Source organism: Erythrolamprus reginae, chromosome 1 (assembly GCF_031021105.1).
Source record: "Erythrolamprus reginae isolate rEryReg1 chromosome 1, rEryReg1.hap1, whole genome shotgun sequence".
NCBI classification, from domain to species: Eukaryota; Metazoa; Chordata; class Lepidosauria; order Squamata; family Dipsadidae; genus Erythrolamprus; species Erythrolamprus reginae.
Window position 1 is genome coordinate 51512117 of NC_091950.1, and position 21621 is coordinate 51533737.

The 21621-nt window shown below is 38.7% G+C and overlaps 2 protein-coding genes across 9 annotated transcripts in view; one reads left to right on the forward strand and one right to left on the reverse strand.

Moving 5' to 3' along the window:
• The window catches only part of DEGS2 (delta 4-desaturase, sphingolipid 2), a 55366-nt gene extending 51485 nt beyond the window's left edge, over positions 1–3881 (forward strand). Inside the window, exon 3 of the mRNA XM_070752422.1 lies at positions 814–3881. Within this exon, the coding sequence (XP_070608523.1) occupies positions 814–960 (147 nt within the window). The 3' untranslated portion in view covers positions 961–3881. The remainder of the gene's footprint in view (positions 1–813) is intronic.
• The window catches only part of EVL (Enah/Vasp-like), a 196908-nt gene continuing 176912 nt past the window's right edge, over positions 1626–21621 (reverse strand). For 3 of the 8 annotated variants that reach the window (XM_070752373.1, XM_070752346.1, XM_070752364.1), the window contains exons 6-14: positions 19761–19981; positions 18997–19112; positions 18486–18546; positions 12839–12902; positions 10064–10130; positions 9900–9962; positions 6907–6973; positions 4904–4961; positions 1626–4025 (exon numbers count right to left, since the gene is read on the reverse strand). In XM_070752373.1, coding sequence (XP_070608474.1) covers positions 3988–4025; positions 4904–4961; positions 6907–6973; positions 9900–9962; positions 10064–10130; positions 12839–12902; positions 18486–18546; positions 18997–19112; positions 19761–19981 — 755 coding nt within the window. In that variant the 3' untranslated portion in view covers positions 1626–3987. Of the gene's footprint in view, positions 4026–4903; positions 4962–6906; positions 6974–9899; positions 9963–10063; positions 10131–12049; positions 12120–12838; positions 12903–18485; positions 18547–18996; positions 19113–19760; positions 19982–21621 lie in introns of those variants that run through there. The other 5 variants (XM_070752391.1, XM_070752383.1, XM_070752355.1 and 2 more) reach the window with 4 other exon arrangements.

Consider the following 21621-nt stretch of genomic DNA (forward strand, 5'->3'; position numbering starts at 1 on the left):
ATTTAATAAAATAGTAATAATAGCTAGAATGCACCTATTCCATCTTGTCTTATTTTTTTATCTGATCCCTGCCAAAGTCCCTGGTCAATCATGTTACATGTGTATCTAATTTCATTAACCGGGGTAAACTGTCCAAGTATGCCTTTTTGAATGCATTCTATGTCCGATTCATCATATATCACAACACACTTGTTAATATAAATTCATAATAAACAGAAACATAATAAATTGGATTATGCAAAATACTTTTGTACAGAGATTCCATTGCAAAGACAGAAAATATAAGACATGAATGGTTAAAACAGGAAAAAAAAACCTACCCTTCAAATCTCAACTTATTTTTCAGATATTTTAGATAGGAACTGAAATTATTATTATTTCTGAGTCATGTAAACATTCAAGAAGTCCCCGAGTCTTCTGAGAAGGGCGGCATACAAATCTAATAACTAAATAAATAAATTTTGTGACATAGGTTTTTAAACTACAATTCAACACAAATCTATGTGTTGAGTTTAATATTGTCTTGCCTATAAATGTGACTGTGAACTTTGTATTTATTGTCAGAGTCAATAACCTAGCAGCTGCACAAATTTGAAATCTTATGTCATTAAAATATTCTACCCTTTGCAAATAATTACAGTATATCATACAGTTTAAAGTTTATATCCTAACAAATACTGAAAAATACATCAGCATGTTTATAGATTCATTGGATAACTTCTGGTAACAAGAGATATATAATGTACTGATATTAAACTAAACATTTTGCAGGTAAGAAATTATGGATTAATATATTCCCATTGATCTTTACAGGTAAAGAAAATAGCAGCTGAATATTATGACACTCTTCCTCAACAACAGTCTTGGATTCGTGTTCTCTGGGACTTTGTTTTTGATGATAACCTGGGTCCTTATTCGAGGGTTAAAAGAAAGTGTAAATTGGTTTCTCTATCTTCCTAGATTCCAAGTTCAGCTTTTCCTCGCAAACATGAATGATGCATTTTATATGTTTTAGGTAGATTCAGCTAATGTATGTTTCTGAATCCAAAGGATCGCCTTAAATGCAAATATGAAGAAATATTCAAATGGAGCTAAAGGAAAACTTTTTCCTTTACTGTTGGTGCAATGCAAAACTCAGGGGCAGTCAAAGCACAGAGGACCCTAAATTTATAGATTTGGAAAGTAGAGAAGCGAAAGCTGTCTAGCTCTGTATATTTTGACTAATTAAAATATATGTCTAGGAAGTCTGATACTGCATACAATAGACCTCTCTCCAACTCTGTAGATCAGGGCTGTCCTGCCCCATATACTGGATGCGCCATGTGCTGGCCATGCCCACACCTGTTTTAATAAAGGGGGAGGGAAGTCCCGATACATCATGTAATGATACCATGATGACTTGAGTTTGACACCTACTGTAGATAGGGAACTTTGCATGTAGGGGAAGATCTCAGTGTAATTAACTTTTAAGTAATGTGCAGGTACTATTGTAATGGGCAATGGTTCTGAGAACTATAAAAAAATATCCATCTAGACCAGAGGTGGGGAACAATAGCCCCTTTATGGCTTGACATGGCTGGCTCAGGAATTCTGGGAGTTGAAGTCCACAAGTCATAAAAGGGCCATTGTTTCCCATCCCTGATCAAGGCAGAGATATTTGCCAATGCATATTAGTTGCAATAATTAAATCAGGCCTCTACACTGCTACAGGCAGGTTGCAAAGTACCCAGCAATGATTGAATAGCATGCAGCTCTGTTTATGACTTTATTTTAAAGAGAAAAGCCATATGTACCTACTTAAAAGTAAGCTCAATAGAAGTTAATACAATCGTCAAGGTAAATAGTTTATGATTGCAGCCCCAAAAGGATTGAGGCAAGTGTATTTTTAATAGAGTCATGTGCAATTGTGGAGATAACACAGCCTGATAGCAATGTATATAGTTTATGTGCTTCAGTGCTTGGTGTTCCTAATTACATAAAGGGCAGTAGTTAATATTAGAAAGACCTCTGAGAAAATGTTCTAAGCAGGGTGAAAGATACTGGTTTAGATGGAAAAATGGCAGACTAATTTATAAGGCAACTTATTTTTACCTACACAATTCTCCTCCCCCCCCTTTCTTTTCAGGCTATTACAAATGCTATTAGTTTCCACAGGGATTAAGCATGTTATTCTATTGCAGCAAAAAACCAACAAAATCTGTGTTACCTTAAAGATGAATGTATTTATTATCACATAAGCTTTCATGGACTACAGTCTGCTTCCTCAGATGCATGGTTCATTATTCTGAAATTTATATTATATACTCTTGATATGATAACTCAGCCCCCCAACAAACAAACAAAAAACACAACCCCAGCAGTCACATAGCTCCTGAAGTGTGAAATTGGAGGTGCTTCCACATTTTAAAAAAACCAGAATTTTCAAAGGAACCAAAAAAACTGTATAAAAAAATCTAGCCAGTGCTCCACTTATTTTTAACTAGTAGCCCCACCCCATGTTGTAAGTTATTAAGCAACATAAGATGCACAGTATTATTAATTCTTTCTAATTAGCAATGGGTGTTTTATAGTCCAAGGCAGGTAAAGAAATTGTATATTCAGGACACAAATGTTAGGTTTGGTCACTGACCTTCCCATAAAGAAAAAGTCTGAGGAGATTTTTGAAGGTCCTGCTGAGGAAAAAATATTCATATAATTTCAAGAGAAAAGAGTTTAAAGATACTAGCAAAACTTTTTTGTGGGGGTTCCACATAACTGTAGTGGTTTGTTCAAGCCAATATACATTTTAAGCCTAAGCAAAGTAAAATAGTTTGCTATTAGTTATCACACAGTATTTATGACAAAATATTGGATAATGTGTTATGGGGAGATCTATTCAGTGCAAACTTGTTTGGGGAGAATAATACTAGTAATTCTGATTATAGCCACTATATACAGAAGACATGCTTAAAAATGATGAAAGACATTTTGTCTTTGGAATTGTTCTATTCTCCAAACTAGGTCCAGTGATTTGCAGCCATCAGTTTTGTAAATTAATATATTTCATACAATAGCCAAGAGATGTAAACATCATGAAAGTGAATTTTCTATTTCTCTAACTGTATTTCTGGTAGCACCACCAGAGGTCAGATAAAGACCTGGTTTACACAATATGGAAACCCTACTAAGATTTCCTTAATTTGGTATAATGTCTTGTGTGGATTTGGACAATTCAACAAACCATGGCTTCATTCAATGTGTAAACATAGTCATAGCCATTTCCTTTGGAATGCCATAGCTGGTCAAGATTGCCAAGTTGGCCATCCCTGTTGTTAATAAGTAGAAAAGTATATATTATGAGCCCAAATCCATTGCAAGAATGAACTGAAAGAAAAGCCAATCAATGCCACAAATGGACAATGAACAATTTATTACCAGTATGAGCACAGATGCTGTGATGCACTGATGTACCGCTTTATATTGTGGTAGTTTTGAGACCAGGGACTTCCTGATTGACAGCTGGCATCTTCTGGCCTCAACTACTGATGCCATTAATTAGATTCTGTTGGCAAAAAGGTTTTCATTTACACTGCAGACTACCAGTAAAATTATTTTGAAGTCATCTAATAAAACCAAATGGATCACATGTTTCCTTACCTACAATATACTAAAAACAAAAATGTCATACATTTAAATAAGCAAATACAAAATACAAAAAGGCTGACCAAATCTGATGTGCATTATCAGATGAATTTTAAAAATCCAGTTAAATTTGTAATATTTTCCATTTCAAAGATTTTAAGACTTTTTCTTTCTTTCTTTTTTAAATGAAGCAAATCCAAGGCAGTAGCAAGCTTCAAAGTCTGCTGAGTCTGCTAATAAAAAGGATTTTAAAAACAAAAGATGCTGTCAGGTGTCCTCTTTCACCATTCTGCATGATCTTGGTACACTTAGAAATGAACCATTACTTGTCATGTCCCTTGCAACTTCCAGATGGTCTGGTGGCCATTATGTTGTGCTGATTCGACTTAATTCCTGCCTGATGGCTGAAAAACAACAAGAAGCAAACAGGATGTAAGCCTACGGTTATTACAAAAGATAAGATAACTACAATCTCACACCTAACCTAAATCCCATCCTATATTTTGTGAGAATTACAGTAGCAACCCTGAGAAAATAAGTTTGAGCATATTACTTCCTGGTAAACTTCAGAGGACACAGTAGCATCTCAGCGGACTAGAGTTTCTTCTCTTGTTATCTATTACACATAAACTTTATTGGTTCAGATTTAGATATCAAATAGGTAAACACTCTGTTATGTTTCCTTGGTGTAGCAATGCAGATTCAATTCAATTCAATTTCAATTCAATTTATTAGATTTGTATGCCGCCCTTCTCCGAAGACTGCACCTGTGGAAGTAGCAAAATCGCGCACGGAGCTGCAGGTGCGCCTGTGTTTTGGTGGGTTTTTTTGTTTCCACGCATGCCGAAACACGTGCGCACCCCGCGGCTCCGTGCCTGATTTTGTTACCTCTACAGGTGCGGAAGCAAAATTGTGCTGGCCCCGCCAGCACTTATGAGCTGCGGCGTTCCGGCTCGTAGCCCATCGCTGCTTGCAGACCACTATTTTATTTAAAATAAGAATTGCCTCCATCACTTTTTATCAAAACCACACTGGCAGTTCTTCAACTTTGTAACATCCCATTCTGGTTTATGCTTTTATAGCTCCCTAACTTCTCAAAAGCCTTTATATAAGCTGTAACATTAATGGTTGCACCTAACTAAGCTTATGAGAGAAACTTAGAGAAATCAGCAGGAGACCACTGAGCAAGACACAGGATATTTAATGAAGGAAAAACTTTTGCAAAAGGACATAGACTGGGCCCAGGCCAATGAAAGAAATGAACCCCTTCTTAGCTTCTTACCATCAATTATCTCTTCTTTTACTTTGTGTAATTCTTTTACAACTTCCTCCAATATTTCCTACAGAAAGAAAAACAGAAGGCAGTTGAAAAATGCTCTTCAACTCTGTAAAGGCTGCCCCTTAAAATGGTAAAAATAAAATTCTCCCAAATAATCCTGTAAATATAATTGGAATTTCTACTTTTGCACTACACAAATAGTGTTAAAATGCACTATTAAAAAAAACACAACAATTTACTGAAATCAAGCAACCTTCATAATACCATAACATCATAATAACAAACTGAAAAATGAGTTCCCATCGAATTATTTTGGCACGGAATGCCCACATGATGAATAACTATATGCATATGTAGAAAACTAACATTGCAAACAGATTAATACTTCTGATACTACAAACAGATTAATACTTCTGATACTACAAACAGATTAATACTTCTGATACTACAAACAGATTAATACTTCTTGGATTTAAAAGTAAGGGCCAGCTAAGATAAACCTGGTTTATAAAGAAAGCATATATTTTACTATTAGGGGTGGGAAATGCTCTTCACTACACAGGAAATAGAAGACAATCTTGAATTTCATGTTGGCACCTGTTACTGCTTTCTCTTTTTGTAAATTTAATTCAGGGTCAGAGGGACACAGATCTTAGGAAATACTTTGCATGCATAAAATTTCAGATTTAGTCCTTGTTCTCTCTTTGCCTCAAATCTGAATCTCGGTATCAGTGCTGAATTAGATATACTAAGGGTTTGAGTTAAATATATAGCAGGTAGGTTATTTGTGGAATCTTAGCAGGAATAGTTTATTTATTAACTACCATCTTTTTAGAGTATAAGACGCACCTTAGTTTTTGGAGAGGAAAATAGGGAAAAGAATCTGCTTACCAGATATTCATCTAGCTAACATCCTTAATTTGGTTTTCAGCACCTTATTTTATTCCCTGATTAGGGCTTTAAAAAAAACTTTATTTGGAGAGAATAACAATGAAAGCCGGTAAGAGCTGGGAACATTGTTAGCACCTGGTTGGGGCTGGAAAGAAACATTTGGAGCAAGTAGAACAATAAAAAAACCTACAAAGACAGGGTTTGGGAAACATTATTCACAGAGAGTAACAGTGGAAGAGCTTGCAAGCAGGTAAGAGCTGGGAACATCATTAGCACCTGGTAAGGGCTGGAAAGAAACATTCGGAGCAAGTAGAACAATAAAAAAACCTACAAAGACAGGGTTTGGGAAACATTATTCACAGAGAGTAACAGTGGAAGAGCTTGCAAGCAGGTAAGAGCTGGGAACATCATTAGCACCTGGTAAGGGCTGGAAAGAAACATTTGGAGCAAGTTAGAGCAAGGGAAAAAACGTGGAAAGACAGGACTTGGAAAACATTCTTAGCGGAGAGTAACAATGAGAACTTGCAAGTGGTAAGAACTGGGAACATCATTAGGGCTGGAAAGAAACTTACTTGGAGCAAGTTAAAGTAATGAAAACAACTATGAAAAGACTTAAAGCTGGGAAAACATTCTTTGTAGACAGTAACAATGAAAGAACCTGCAAGGTAAGAGCTGGGAAGATAGTTAGCACCTAGTTAGGGATGGGGGAAAAAGCTTTAAAAAAAAGCTGCATTCAGAGTAAAAGAAGCACCTGAATTTTCAGCCTCTTTTAGGGAGGAAAAAGGTGCATCTTATACTCCGAAAAATACGGTAGGTTGAGAGAATCAGAAAATAAATCATACATCCACAACTTTTCTCATTTTATTGTCTTCGTAGGTCATGAAAATGATTCATTTCTTTGTGAAACAGACATTTCATAGCCAATTCTGTCCAAATTATATACACCAATGGCCCTCTGAAGAAACATAGCTTAGCGCTGGTAGAGCAGCTCCAGGTTCCATTCTTGAATTTAAGCAAGCAGAAATACTGAACATAATTGTCATTTTTCCTAGTTTGAACACCATTAATACACATTTCTTCTATCAATATTCATCATGGGATCCATTCCAACTCACTTGTTTCATACGATCAAAATCTAAAGTGTCCATTGCCACGTCATTACTGCTGCTCGCTGGCTTCATCCTTGAGACAGAACAAAAGAAAATAAGAGACACTTCCATTTTGTGTTGCCTAGTATTGAGATGTTAATAATTCCTTATAAGATGGTATATAAAAGCAGGTCTTTTATTAGTATGTATATAAATATTATATCTTTGTATACCACCAATACGCACATGACAAAACAAACAAACAAATAAAAGAAATACAGTTTAGTAAACAAGCAGCTTCAAACCCTGCCCAGTGTAAATCACCAAAATTAGCTTTTTAGCTTTGAAAATACCCTGGCAAGGGAGAAAGCAAGCCAAATAATATTTGTCTATTAAAGATTTTTTTTACACCTGTAATGCTAATTCAAATAGTTTCCAAGGCAACTTTACTCCATAAACTGTTATTGCAGTTAATTATTTACTAGATACTGTTTGCAAGGCTTAATTGCTAGGGAACAGCTTGGGAACTTTTCAAACATTTCTGTTCATTGTGCAAATCTATCCTTTTTATTCTTATTAATCATCTTCAACATCACCATCATGTGACAGCAACAGTATCACAAATACATATGTAAATTTATCTGCTGAAGAATCTATCATCACTTTACAATGTCTCCTCTTCATTCAAGTCATTTTGGTCACAACTCATTCCAAAGCCTGAGCCATGGGGCCATCATGTGGTGAACCCAAGCAATATATTAGGAACCAGAAAAAGTTTATATGACCTCTTTTTGTTTGATGTAATATGAGAAGCTGAATGATGATTACATGGTAATTTTAGGAAAATTACAAGTGAAATGTCACTATCAATGGACTCTTGGCATTTAAGGGTGAATGGGATTTTGACAGTATAGAAAAGGTTATATGCAAATACAGTGGTACCTCAAGATACAAACCCCTCGTCTTACGAACAACTTGAGATACGAACCCGGAGTTCAGAAAAAATTTGCCTCTTCTTACAAACTTTTTTCGTGTTACGAACGCCAAACCCGAACTTCCGGGTTCGGCGTTCGGGAGGCTGCTGGGAAGCCCCCCGGCTGTTTTAAAAGGTGACAGCCAGGCAGCGGGGCTTCCCAGCAGCCTCCGAACGCCAAACGCGGAAGTTCGGTTTGGCGTTCGGCTTCGGGAGGCTGCTGGGAAGCCGCCTGGCTGTTTTAAAAGGTCACAGCCGGGCTGGGGGGCTTTCCAGCAGCTTCCCGAACCCAGAAGTTCGGCAAAAGTTCGGGGTTCGGGAGGCTGCTGGGAAGCCCCCCAGCCCGGCTGTCACCTTTTAAAACAGCCGGGCGGCTTCCCAGCAGCCTCCCGAAGCCGAACGCCAAACCTGAACTTCCACGTTCGGCGTTCGGAGGCTGCTGGGCTGTCACCTTTTAAAACAGCCTGGGGGCTTCTCGGCGGCCTCCCGAACGCCGAACCCGGAAGTTCGGGTTTGGCGTTCGGCATTCGGGAGGTCGCTGAGAAGCCCCCAGGCTGTTTTAAAGGTGACAGCCGGGCGGCAGCGTTTCTTTGCGGGTTTTTTTTTTTGGTTGCACGGATTAATTGACTTTACATTGTTTCCTATGGGAAACAATGCTTCGTCTTACGAACTTTTCGTCTTACGAACCTCCCCCTGGAACCAATTAGGTTCGTAAGATGAGGTATGACTGTATCTATCTTTTATAGTCTTTCAAACCCAAATAATTCTGTTCCATCTTTTTGGTCAATATTCAAAAGCTATGCAATAGATCAAAAATAAAATATTGATCAACCTCAAATGCAGGTTTTTTTAACTTCAGAAAAAGCAATAACAATTTTGTACAATTTATAATATTTTTTCTAGCTCACGTGTACGTATCCTCATATCTTTTTTGCAAACCCTGGAGACTGAACTAAGAACATCCAGCAAAATATTTCAGACTTAACATCTGTACTAACCAAATTGTTATAATGCTAAAATTATAATCAGATTTGACTGAAATGTAAGAGATACATGCATATAAAATTTAATTTTGGGAAGGAACATACTAAATATCACTATACATTTTTACTTATTAAATTTATTGAATATACTACTGTAATATGAAGCATATAGTTTGATGCTTCTCAACCCATGTTTAAATTTTTTACAGACTAATCAATGAGGTGAGTGTGTGATCAGACATGGAAATACATGATGCAGAAATTTTAATAGTCTCCTTTATTCTATTATTATTAGGCAGGTGAGAGAAACAGCTGTTGACAACTAAATGCCTCTCATCTAGTGTAAACCTAATGCTTCAGGAATAATTTTCATTGCGAGTGCTGCATTTTGGAAAGGGTGCATGGGCAGAAAAGCAGTTAAAACAAAGTAATCATCATTGGCAATCTGATTTTAATTTGGTCTTCCATAGCCACTGCATAAAATATTGGGAGAGGGGGAAGTTAAAAGCATAATTCCACATCAAATCATGTTTAGTATGTTAACGTTCTCTATTGTTAAAGTAACATCCCCATATATCTATGGTGGAATGAGCTGCAGGTATGATGTTTCTTTCCACAAAGTCTTTTCTTTATGTAATTTCTAAATCTCATAGCTATGTCCTCCTGTTAGATTGCTTTATATAACATATTTTATTTAATTTTAGGGCAATTTTTTTAAGCAAAACAGTCACAAAATATAGTAACAGCAATGCATTTTTTTTCAAACTACACATCAAACTAGACATTTTTCCAACAGTGATTATTGCTCACTGAGTTCTGCTGAATTCATTCTCATGATTCATGGTATTTCCATGAAAACGCAATCCACGATGGATTTCAATTATGTAATCCTAATGTAAGTAACACTGACATGTAATTTATTAAGCAGCAGAAAGTAATCAAACAAATAAAGATGGCAGGTCACACCCGGACATATAGCTTGTTAGTTGTTGCATGAAAAGTTACATGTTTCTGCAAAGGATAAGCCAAAACACTACAGAGAAGCCAGGACAGTTTTCCAGTACCTAAAAGATGGTTGAAACTGAACAGGACCTTTAGATTCAGGACTTCTCCCCACTGATGGGTTTCTATGCAATGGAATGAGAGGGTACAACATGATCACATCCAGAAGCATCATGCACAGGTCCAATACATGCAGGTGATCCATGCATGATGTTCTGCAACTAACCTAGAGAGTAACGAAGTGACTGGTTTTTCCATGGAGTTGCTTCTCTCCCAAAGTTTCTTGCCAGCATCTAGACAAAGAACATACAAACAAACAGAAGGCTGTAGGACTTAGATTGTATAAGAAGAGTTTAGGCAAAGGTATGGGGACGGGAGACATACTTTTTTAATAAGAAAAATACTAAACTACCTAATATGTTTCCTATAGCAACAGATGTATCTGATGGAATACACCCAAACCAACAGATCCACATCAACAAGAGTTATGAATCTTATAAATTCTCATTAAAAACTTAAAACACTAAGAAAGGATACTTTCAACTAATACTGAGGAAATGCATTCTTGAACATTTAGCAACAGAGTAACATTGCTAACTGAAGTATAAATTAAAAAAAATGTAGCTTATCATTTATGTTATATTCCTTAATTTCACCATCTTTTGTAATATATAAATCAGTGTTGGTGAACCTATGGCACACATGCCACAGGTGGCATGTGGAGCCATGTCAGAGGGCACATGAGGTGTTGCCCTATATCAGCTCCAGTATGCACGTGTGTGCTAATCAGCTGATTTTCAGCCTTGGAGAAGGCTGTTTTGCCCTCCGGAGGCTTCAGGAAAGCTTCCCTGAGGCCTCAGAGTATGAAAAAAAGCACAACAGGCAAACACGGAGCCATATCAGAGGGTATGTGAGGTATTGCCCTATATCAGCTCCAGCGTGCACGTGTGCGCTAACCAGCTGATTTTCAGCCTTGGAGAAGGCTGTTTTGCCCTCCGGAGGCTTCAGGAAAGCTTCCCTGAGGCCTCAGAGTGTGAAAAAAAGCACAACAGGCAAACACGGAGACATATCAGAGGGTACGTGAGGTATTAGAAACATAGAAGACTGACGGCAGAAAAAGACCTCATGGTCCATCTAGTCTGCCCTTATACTATTTCCTGTATTTTATTTTAGGATGGATATATGTTTATCCCAGGCATGTTTAAATTCCGTTACTGTGGATTTATCAACCACGTCTGCTGGAAGTTTGTTCCAAGGATCTACTATTCTTTCAGTAAAATAATATTCTCTCATGTTGCTTTTGATCTTTCCCCCAACTAACTTCAGATTGTGTCCCCTTGTTCTTGTGTTCACTTTCCTATTAAAAACACTTCCCTCCTGAACTTTATTTAACCCTTTAACATATTTAAATGTTTCGATCATGTCCCCCCTTTTCCTTCTGTCCTCCAGACTATACATGTTGAGTTCATCAAATCTTTCCTGATACATTTTATGCTTAAGACCTTCCACCATTCTCGTAGTCTGTCTTTGGACCCGTTCAATTTTGTCAATATCTTTTTGTAGGTGAGGTCTCCAGAACTGAACACAGTATTCCAAATGTGGTCTCACCAGCACTCTATATAGCGGGATCACAATATATTGCCCTATATCAGCTCCAGCGTGCAAGTGTGTGCTAACCAGCTGATTTTCAGCCTCGGAGAAGACTGTTTTGCTCTCCAGAGGCTTCAGGAAAGCTTCCCTGAAGCCCCGGAGTACGAAAAAAAGCACAACAGGCAAACTGGAAGTTGGGAAAAATGGATTTCTGGTTTGCCTGTTGCGCTCTTTTTTACACTTGGGGGGTCTTCAGAAAGCTTCCCTGAAGTCTCAGGAGTGCGAAAAACAGCACAACGGGCAAACCAGAAGTCTGTTTTTTGGAACTTCCGGTTTGCCCATTTAGCCATTTTTTTCACCGTCTCAGGCTTCAGTGAGGCCTGTGCGCATGTTCAGGGGCCAGCGCATGTGGTGGTGTGTATCCACGGGGGGAGGGAATGGGAGTGGGCACATGCGCGCGTGCTAGCACACGCACACACACCCTTTTGGCACGTGAACCAAAAAAGGTTCGCCATCACTGATATAAACCTATGTAGATTCTCTATAACTCATGAGTCCAGCCATTCTGAGGGAAAGAGAGCATCAGATGAAAATATCCATGAGTGTGCTGTTTCTCTTTTACCTGGCCTCTGATAATGTTTTGTTTTTTCATGGTCCTATTCTTTTATTTGGCTGGTTCCTTCTCCATATATCTAGAATGACATAGGGGCACAACCATGGATAGCAATTCCCACATTGTCACTGTTGGTTGTAAGCCAGTGGATTCTCCTTATTCCTGCTCGTGTGCAGGTTCTGTAGAGAAACACAGCTTGAATCCAAACTGTTTGGAAAATTTAAAATCTTCATTACCTCTGACTGGTTTCATTCAATATATCTTTTAAAAAATAAAGCAGATGAAGAATAATATTCTGATGATTTCTCAGCAATAAATTTGCTAGGTCAATATCACTGAAAGAAATCCACTGTGCTTAAAATATAATCCTGTGTGGTTTTGCATATTCGATTTGAAAGCAATAGTATTTAGGTGTGCTCAAAAATATTATGTCGACATATGTGTTGGATATTTAATTTTTGTCTTACGAAAAAACAGAATGTGTTTATTTCCAGACCGGACATGAATGACTGTTGCTAGGCTCACAAATTAAATCTAGTTATAAACCTATTTTAAACTTGATTGCATAATTCACAGCAGGCCGACCACAAATACTGATTCTCACAATATTTTAAGGCAAAAATCAGATCAACTATATTATTGCTTAGCCACATGTATGAATATAAGCACCAAATTACTGAGACCGACTCTATTTTAAAAAGATTTCTGAATGTCCTTTACATCCATTTTGCATAATTTAGATTTCAGCATAAATACAAATATTGCCAAAGGAAGATTACAAGTACAAGAGTTGAATACCTGAGGAATTCTGTTGTTGGGCAGGGCCTCGTGTAACAGGTGTAGGAGAAGTACTGGCGTCTTCCTAAAAACAAGCAAAATGTTATCTTAATATTGTGACTGCGGTTTGGAATACATATGGTTTATAATCCTAGATCTACAATAGCAACAGAATCTCACTATTTGGCAATTTCTCTTAAACCAGGAAAAGATATTTAGTTTAGTTTAATTGGATTTGTATACCGCCCCTCTCCGAGTTATTTATTCAGTCAGACCTTTATTGTCAGATTTTCTACAGCTAAAATCCCATAATCATAATTTATTGAAGTTGGCAAAAATCTAATGCCTATGCTCAATATATTCCTTCCTTCCTTCCTTCCTTCCTTCTTCCCTCCCTCCCTCCTTCCCTTTCTCCCTCCCTATTAAACTTGTTTGCTACTGATCTTGCTGTGAGGTGATAGTTGGTGGCTTACAATAAAACTACACACACATACACTTGCAAAACATCAGGAAGGTGGGAGCCAATCTCACTTCAGGGGGCATGATGTTCCAAAAGGCCAGAGCCACAGCATAAAAGGCTATTTTTCTGGATCCCACCAGACCTCTTATTAACAGGGTCTATAGCATGCCTCCTTTGACAACATATATGAGATGGGTCAGTTCCTTTGGGGTGAGGCAGTTCCTCAAGTAGCCTGAACCCATGCCATGTAGGGTCTAAAGGATTAATCAACACTGAATAGTAACTGGAAGCCAACCAGAAGCCAATGCAGCTCATAGAACAGCAGTGTAATATGGGGCACTCTGGGGTCCCCAAAGCTGAATGTGCTGCTGCACTTTGCACCAGTTGTAGCTTCCAAATGCTCTTCAAAGTAGCCCCATGTACAGTGCATTGCAGTAGTTCAGACATGAGATAACCAAGTCTTGAAATAGGATCTTGTGATCCAGGAAAGGCTGCAACTGGTGCATAACCCAATATTGTGCAAAAGCTCTCTCAACTAGGGTTGCCACCTGCTCTTTAAGCAGAAGTGGCAAGGCCAGGGGAACCCCCAAGTTGTAGTCTGGATCTGCCTGGGATAGTGCATCTGCATCCACAACTAAAGATGTTGACATTCTGGATCTCAAAGCTCTATGGATAATAGGTGAGTTGAAGAGTAGAAAGCCAACACCATCCTAAGCTGCATCAACAGAGGGATACACTCCAAGACCAGGGAAGTATTAATACCACTCTACTACGCCCTGGTCAGACCACATCTGGAGTACTGCATCCAGTTCTGGTCACCACACTTCAAAAGAGACATTGAAACTCTGGAGAAGGTGCAGAAAAGAGCAACCAAAATGATTAGGGGACTTGAAACCAAGACTTACGAAGAGAGATTGAGGGAACTGGGCATGGATAACCTAGTGAAAAGGAGGGCCAGAGGGGACATGATAGCTGTATACAGGTATATGAGGGGTTGCCACAGAGAGGAGGGGGGCACTCTATTCTCCAGAGCACCAGAGGGCCGAACGAGGAACAACAGCTGGAAGCTGACCAAGGAGAGATTCAACCTAGAAGTAAGGAAGAACTTCCTGATCAGAGCGATCAACCATTGGAACAACCTGCCTGCAGAGGTTGTGAACTCCCCAACTCTGGACACTTTCAAGAGGAGATTGGACTGCCTCTTGGCTGGGGTGCTCTAGGATTCCTGCTCAGGCAGGGGGTTGAACTTGATGACCTGCATGGTCCCTTTCAACTCTAACAATAAATAAATAAATAAACAGGATAGAACAGTTATATGAGAATGATGGAAGAGTTAGCAGAACCCGTATAGAATGGTGGTTGGGGCAACAGAGATGGTTGCAGACAAATGCAATATATGCATATCTGAATGAAAGAGAGAATAAAGAAGTACTACTAAGAGAAGAGACAGAATTATAGAAAATTTTAAGAAACAAATATGACAATATAAGGTCACAGGCAGGTAATATATAGAGGATATTAACGCAGGTAGACGGGTGTGTAATTCAAGGATTAACCAGATGGTGGCAAAGTGAAGTTTGAATAGATGTACAAGAGATGACGAATATAGTGGAGAGTATAAGGAAAATTAAGAATGCAAGGGTTAGAGAAATGAGAAGGAAAATATTACATAAGCGGTATTATACATCTGTACAACTTGCGCATATTTCTAAGAATGTTAAGGCAGCCTGTTGGCACAGAAGTCAGGAGAGAGGGGTATTTATGCATATGCTTTGCGAGTGTCCGGTAGTACAGAAATTTTGGAAGGAGATGCAAGATGAGATTAATAGGATGTTGAATATAAAATGGGTGATTACAAAGGAGATGACAGTGCTAATAATGAGGAGGGATATGGGTGACTTCAGAGAAATTAAAGAAGCAGCTATAGAAAGTGTCCAAACTGTAATAGTTTTAGGTTGGAAGGATGCGACAAAATGGACAATACAAAACCGGTATTGGTACATGGTGGAACACATTCAATTTGAAATTATGGAAATTAAAATGAATATGATCGATGAAAATAAAGTGGAAAAACTGATGGGAAGATGGGACAGAGGAATACACTCCAAGACCAGGGAAGTAATAATACCACTCTACTACGCCCTGGTCAGACCCCACCTGGAGTACTGCATCCAATTTTGGTCACCTTACTACAAAAAAGACATCGAAACTCTGGAGAAGGTGCAAAAAAGAGCAACCAAAATGATTAGGGGACTCGAAACCAAGACTTACGAAGAGAGATTGAGAGAACTGGGCATGGACAGCCTAGAAAAAAGAAGGTCTAGAGGGGACATGATAGCAGTTTACAGATACTTGAGGGGTTGCCACGGTGAGGAGGGGGTCTCTTTATTCCCCAGGGCACCAGAGGGCCGGACGAGGAACAATGGTTGGAAGCTGACCAAGGAGAGATTCAACCTGGAAATAAGGAAGAACTTCCTGACGGTCAGAGCGATCAACCAATGGAACTGCCTGCCAGGGGAGGTGGTGAACTCCCCAACTCTGGACACCTTCAAGAGGAGATTGGACTTCCATTTGGCTGGGGTGCTGTAGGGTTTCCTGCTCAGGCAGGGGGTTGGACTCGATGACCTAACGGTCCCTTTCAACTCTATTAATAAACAATAAACAGGGTCAGAGGTTTCATGGTTAGTAGAATTCGAGACCGAGCCATGAAGAACAAATTGGAATCACTCTACATTTTGTAAATATGTTGATGTTTCTGGTTTTAAAACATTATAAATTAGTACACCCTCATTTGGCGGAGGGATTGAATGATTGATGTTGGGTGGCGGGAGCATATATCACTATGCATTGTTTTGTGTTGTGTGCATTTGTTTATATTCTAAAAATCAATAAAATTTATTTTTTTAAAAGAATAAGCTCTATGGACCCAAAGCCACTTTCCCAGGGTTAAGCCAAATCTGTTATCCCCCCATCCAGGCCTGAGAGAGGGCAGTGACAGCATCACTTGGATCACTAGGGGTGAAGATATAAAGTTCAGTGTCATCAACATATGATTATATCTCAACCCATGATGGCAGATGATCTCACCTAGCAGCTTCATGTAGATATTAAAAAAGAGTGGAGAGAATACCTAGCTCTACAGCATGCCACAAAAGAGCAGCCATAGGTTGGCTCTCTCATTCCTATTAATATTGATTACGTACTATGAGGGCTTATTACAATATGAATTAGTATTAATAATTAATACGTACCCGTTTCTCCAAAAAGAAGGCCGGGTCCTGAAAAAACAGCTAGGCCTTCTTTTTGGAGTTCTAATTATTGATTCTCCTAATGGTGGAGTGACACAGACAGCCACACCCATCAGGAGCCTGCTGCTGGCCCACTTCTTCTGCAGCCGCTTGCCGCCACTCACACACATCACCCTAGCCTCCATTTCACCTTCAGATGCCTGGTGGAAGGCATCTGCAGCCGATAACAGAGCTCAGGATCGATTCGGAGCTCTGTTATCGGTTTCAGTTGCCTTCCGGCAGGCATCTAAAAGTTGAAACTGAGGCCAGTGGTGGCAAGTGGTCACAGAAGAAGGCGAGGCAGGTGTCAGGGTGTGCGAGGCCTGGTAAGTAGAGCAGCTCCACCCCACCATCTTATTTTTTACCTGTGTGCCTTGCCCCACCCCGCACCCCCTGGGATGGGTGGGGTCTTAATGAGGGGTAATTTTGTGGGTGAGGCTTAATTTGATTGTATATACTCATAAATGTGGTAGGGTTTTTTTCAAGATGGGGGTCGTTTTTTTGGAGAAACACAGTATCGACATTATGACAAGAAAATTATATGACATTACTAATGAACATTACTACTACTACTACTACTGCTGCTGCTATTACTACTACAACTATTCAAATTAACTGTAAGCAGACAACACACTGTTTATATAATTGAAATTCTTGCTCTTTCTTTATATAATAAAAATAAAAAAAATGGGGAAAAATACTGATTACAACTGGCCTGGGAGAAAGGAGCCAAACCAGTGCTGCCCAGTCCCAGACCCCATAGTTCGTCCAAAAAGATAGCAGGATCGATATTATTGAAGGCTGCTGAGAAGTCAAGGAGAGCAAAGATAGTTGCACAGCCTTCATCCTGCTCTCACTAGAGATGATTCACAACTTTGACCTACTTTCCTTTCCTTTCCTTTCCTTACATCCTTCCCTTCCTCCCCGTTAATAATATAAGAAATGAAATTCCCACAATAAACCAACATTTAAGTAATTAAATTAAACTGTCCATGATAATAGTAATGAAACATTATCATGACAGGGGACAGCACCAACCACCAACGCTTTCTAGCTCCATCTTTAATACTTATCAAGAGATCAGCTATGTGTCTCATCTAGTTTCTAGGAACAGACTAGTTTATAATATCCTGGAGAAACTAGCCTCCTTGTCTTGGCCCCCTTCACTCTCATGAAAATGACCAATTACTTGAAGTTTTCTTTGGAGTAAACACAATGGGCAGGTGGAGAAGACAGTGGTAAGTATTTTGTGATAAGTCATACAAACCAGCACTTTAAACTGCACTGGAAACTCAGAGAGAACAATACGGAGTCTGCAACGTAGATGTACTACTATATGTTTTTGGTGATTAACAGTCCCCAAAGCATCATCATCATCATCATCATCATCATCATCATCATCATCATAACAGCAACAGCAACAGCAACAACAACAACAACAACAACAACAACAACAACAACAATAATAATAATAATAATAATAATAATAATAATATAAGAATTGTGGGTTCTGAATATCTTCAACAGAAGCCTTATATTGGTCATTCTGCAGTATGAATAATGATGAGGGCATTTTTGTAGAGAAATCCCCACTCTCCAGACAAGGAAACAACAGACACACCAGTAGAACCCAGCACAGAACCTTCTTGCTATGGCTTCCATCTGTTCATCCAGTAGTAATGATGTGCCTAGGGTTTGGGCTCATAGAGATACTCACTAGGGATACTGTTTCCCCATGAAAGACAACAGTGGGACTGGCAAAGATGCCTAAAACATTTTTCAATTCTTGATGAAACAGATTAAATGTTTCAATATTAAATTATATATAAGAGCAGATAAAAGGTACCCTTCACGTGTTCTGCCAGACATACAAATGACTTCTGTGATTCAAATGCCAGAGAATCAGAAATATTCCACTTACATTTTGGCTTTCCTCTTCCTTTTTGTCCACTGGCTTATCTGACTGAGATGCTGCTTTTCTCCTTAGGACAGAGTGAAAAGGGCTATAAATCAATTCCTTAGGAATATATTTACAACTTACAAATATGTTAATAACAACTTACAGATATGTTAATTCCTCCCACATAGTTGAAATTATCTGTACAAACAGTAATGTGTTCAGTAGTGTGCTGGAGCTGGCTCACACTGGCTTATGAGAGACGTTTTTAAAAAAAACTTTAGTGAGTTAGTTAAAAGCAGAGCTCAGCCTCAACGTCTACGTGCCAATCAATAGTTTTGTGTCTAGCAGCATGGCACGAGGGTGGCAATGTGACTGTCAGAACAGGTGGTTAAACATTGAGTCGTATGCCATTGGTAGTTTCTCTGGGTGACTTAGCCTGCAAGTCAACCAACTCCTTCCCGCCCTTCTAATACGTTTGAAATTGTGGGTAAGGAAAAAGAGGTACTGCTTTTTAAAGGTCACAATCACTAACCTTTTTGCCAATAGTTTATTCATTTCCTCCATAAGACCACCTCCTCCACTACTTGTCCGATTGGCATCACTCTTGGAAGCACCACTAGGACTAGAACCTCCAGATCCGTCCTCTGGCTTTTAAGACAGAAACCAACAATTGAGAGTCCACAAGCATTAAGAATTTAACTATCCAGACATCCATTCTTGCTGAAATTTTTAAAATCAAGGGAGACTAGGATGGCACCATTTCGGCCTTGTTCTGGCCTCATCAGCTAGCCACACCCTTACTGGGATTTGATATATATATGTAACATATTTTTTTGCTGAATTTGAAAATTAAGGGAGACTAGGATAGCCTTATTTTGGCCTCATCAGCTAGCCATACCCAATGGGACTTGAACCTGAAACGTTTGCCTTGTAAGGCAGAGAATTATCCTCTAGGCTACAGTATCCAATCCCTTCAGCTCTGTACCAGGAAAGGGTTACATATTTTTGTGTCGAATCACCCTGGTGTATTGAAGGAACATCACAGCTCCTTATTTGCCTCTCGGCCCAACCCAGGGCCATTTCCAAGGCAGTTAATTTTATTGATAGCCGACAATTCTATCTGTATGTGTCACATGTTTTTAGATTTCAAGATCCCAATTTTAAGCTAATAATAATAATAATAATAATAATAATTATTATTATTATTATTATTATTATTATTATTATTATTAATTAGATTTGTATGCCGCCCCTCTCCAAAGACTATAATGCTTCTATCACAGCCAAGAGCCTTACCCGTTGCACTCTTCTTAGTTTGGCACCAGCCAGAGCCGCTGCTAGTCCTGACACTGATCCGTCATCAATGCCCGAACCTCCACCACCTGCTGGCAATGGGGGAGGAGGAGGAGGTGCAGTTCCCGTAGGTGGAGGAGGAGGTGGAGGAGGAGGGGGTGGTCCACCAGATGATGTGGGTATTCCAGTGGCAGCAGAAGGGTGACCTGGTGGTAGGGCAGGACCTGAAACAAAGAATTGTAATTCAGGGACTGGGATACATGGCCTTGTTTGCTTTCTTTACTGACAGTTGCTTGGGCCAGTAAGAGCAGACAAAAAGAAAGCCATAAGAGAGAGTTTCTTAGATTATCAGAATCTCTCAAGTAATTTTATCACTGTGACACAAATCAAAGGGCTTGTTGGGAAATAACTTGGGTCTTCTCCCTTAGCTGGCATCTCTCTCCACCATATTTAGTCTCCAGTTGGATGCCTTATTTTAGGCTTAGGAATGCTACAACATATATCTATATAAGTTTTTTGTAACATTGGAAGGTATATATGAGGGTTGCCCAGAAAGTAATGCACCACATTTTTTTTTCTCAGCCTACAGTAATGGTACGAATGCAAAACTTTAGATATACATTATTTGAATTGTCAGGAGTGCGTGTATTAATTTTGTGTTTCTTCAGACAGGTAGAGTAGCTGCAGCAGTGTTTTGAAATGGCGTCTGTAAGTGATGTACCTTACAAGCAACGTGTCCTCATTGAATTTCTCACTGCGTAGAAAGAAACTGTTGGGAACATTCACAAACGTTTGTGGTTTATGGTTTATGGAGAATCTGCAGTCGACAGATGTATGGTTAGTCTCTGGGCACAGAGGGTGAGGGAGTGTAGAAGAAACATCATTCTTTCTTGTGTATAAGTTTCATTGTGTTCAATAAATAATTGTTGAAGAAAAATGTGGTGCTTTGCTTTCTTGGCAACCCTTGTACATGTAATTTGTTTGGTGAAGGTGAAGAAAAAATAAAAAACTCTTTGGAAAAAAGGAAAGCTACAACGGGAAGGGTATACACACACACACACACACACACACACACACACACATGGGGATTCATAAATCATATATCATTAGTTACCATATATGGGCATTATTTTCAGTCATGTTCTCTTCTGGTAATTTCACTACCATACAATATTTTTGAAAGCAAAACTGCAACAATAGCTTTGCTTCAATATTCCTATTCAAGACAGTGGGGAGAACTCTTTCCTAGCAATATAAACTTTTAATCCAAAAATCCCATCTCAAATCTTATACGAAGTTCCATACTGGAGTACAGCTGTCAACAGTAACATAACTCAATTCAGGTGACTTTTTAAGAGTTCTTTTAAATATTTCCAAATTGTGTTTCTAATTCTGTTATTCTTTTTGAAACCACATAATCTCTCCAAAAAGAAAAGCTTAGCTAAGTACAATTAAATCTTAGTTAAATACATATTTTCAAAGGAAAAGAAGTTTTACATGGTTCTTATGCAGACAAGTGGTTTAAACAGATGATTCAAAAAAATTATTGGTGCCGATTCCAATGATTTGTTATCCAGGAATATTATATTGGCATATTACTGTTTTAAACAAAGATAATGGAATAATAAGCAGCAAAGGCCAAAATTCAATATTACCCCTAAGCATTACAATAAATTATATATTTTAGCAGTTTACATTTAAGTGAATACAGAATTGATTTTTCTAAAATGAGATTAAATCCATTGCCATTAAATTTGATATATAATTTATATTTCAAAAGAACCCTCATCTCTCAAATACGTTGCTCCTGTAATGGTCACAGTGCCAAAGCTGCAGCATAAGTGATAATTGCAGTGGACCTTCA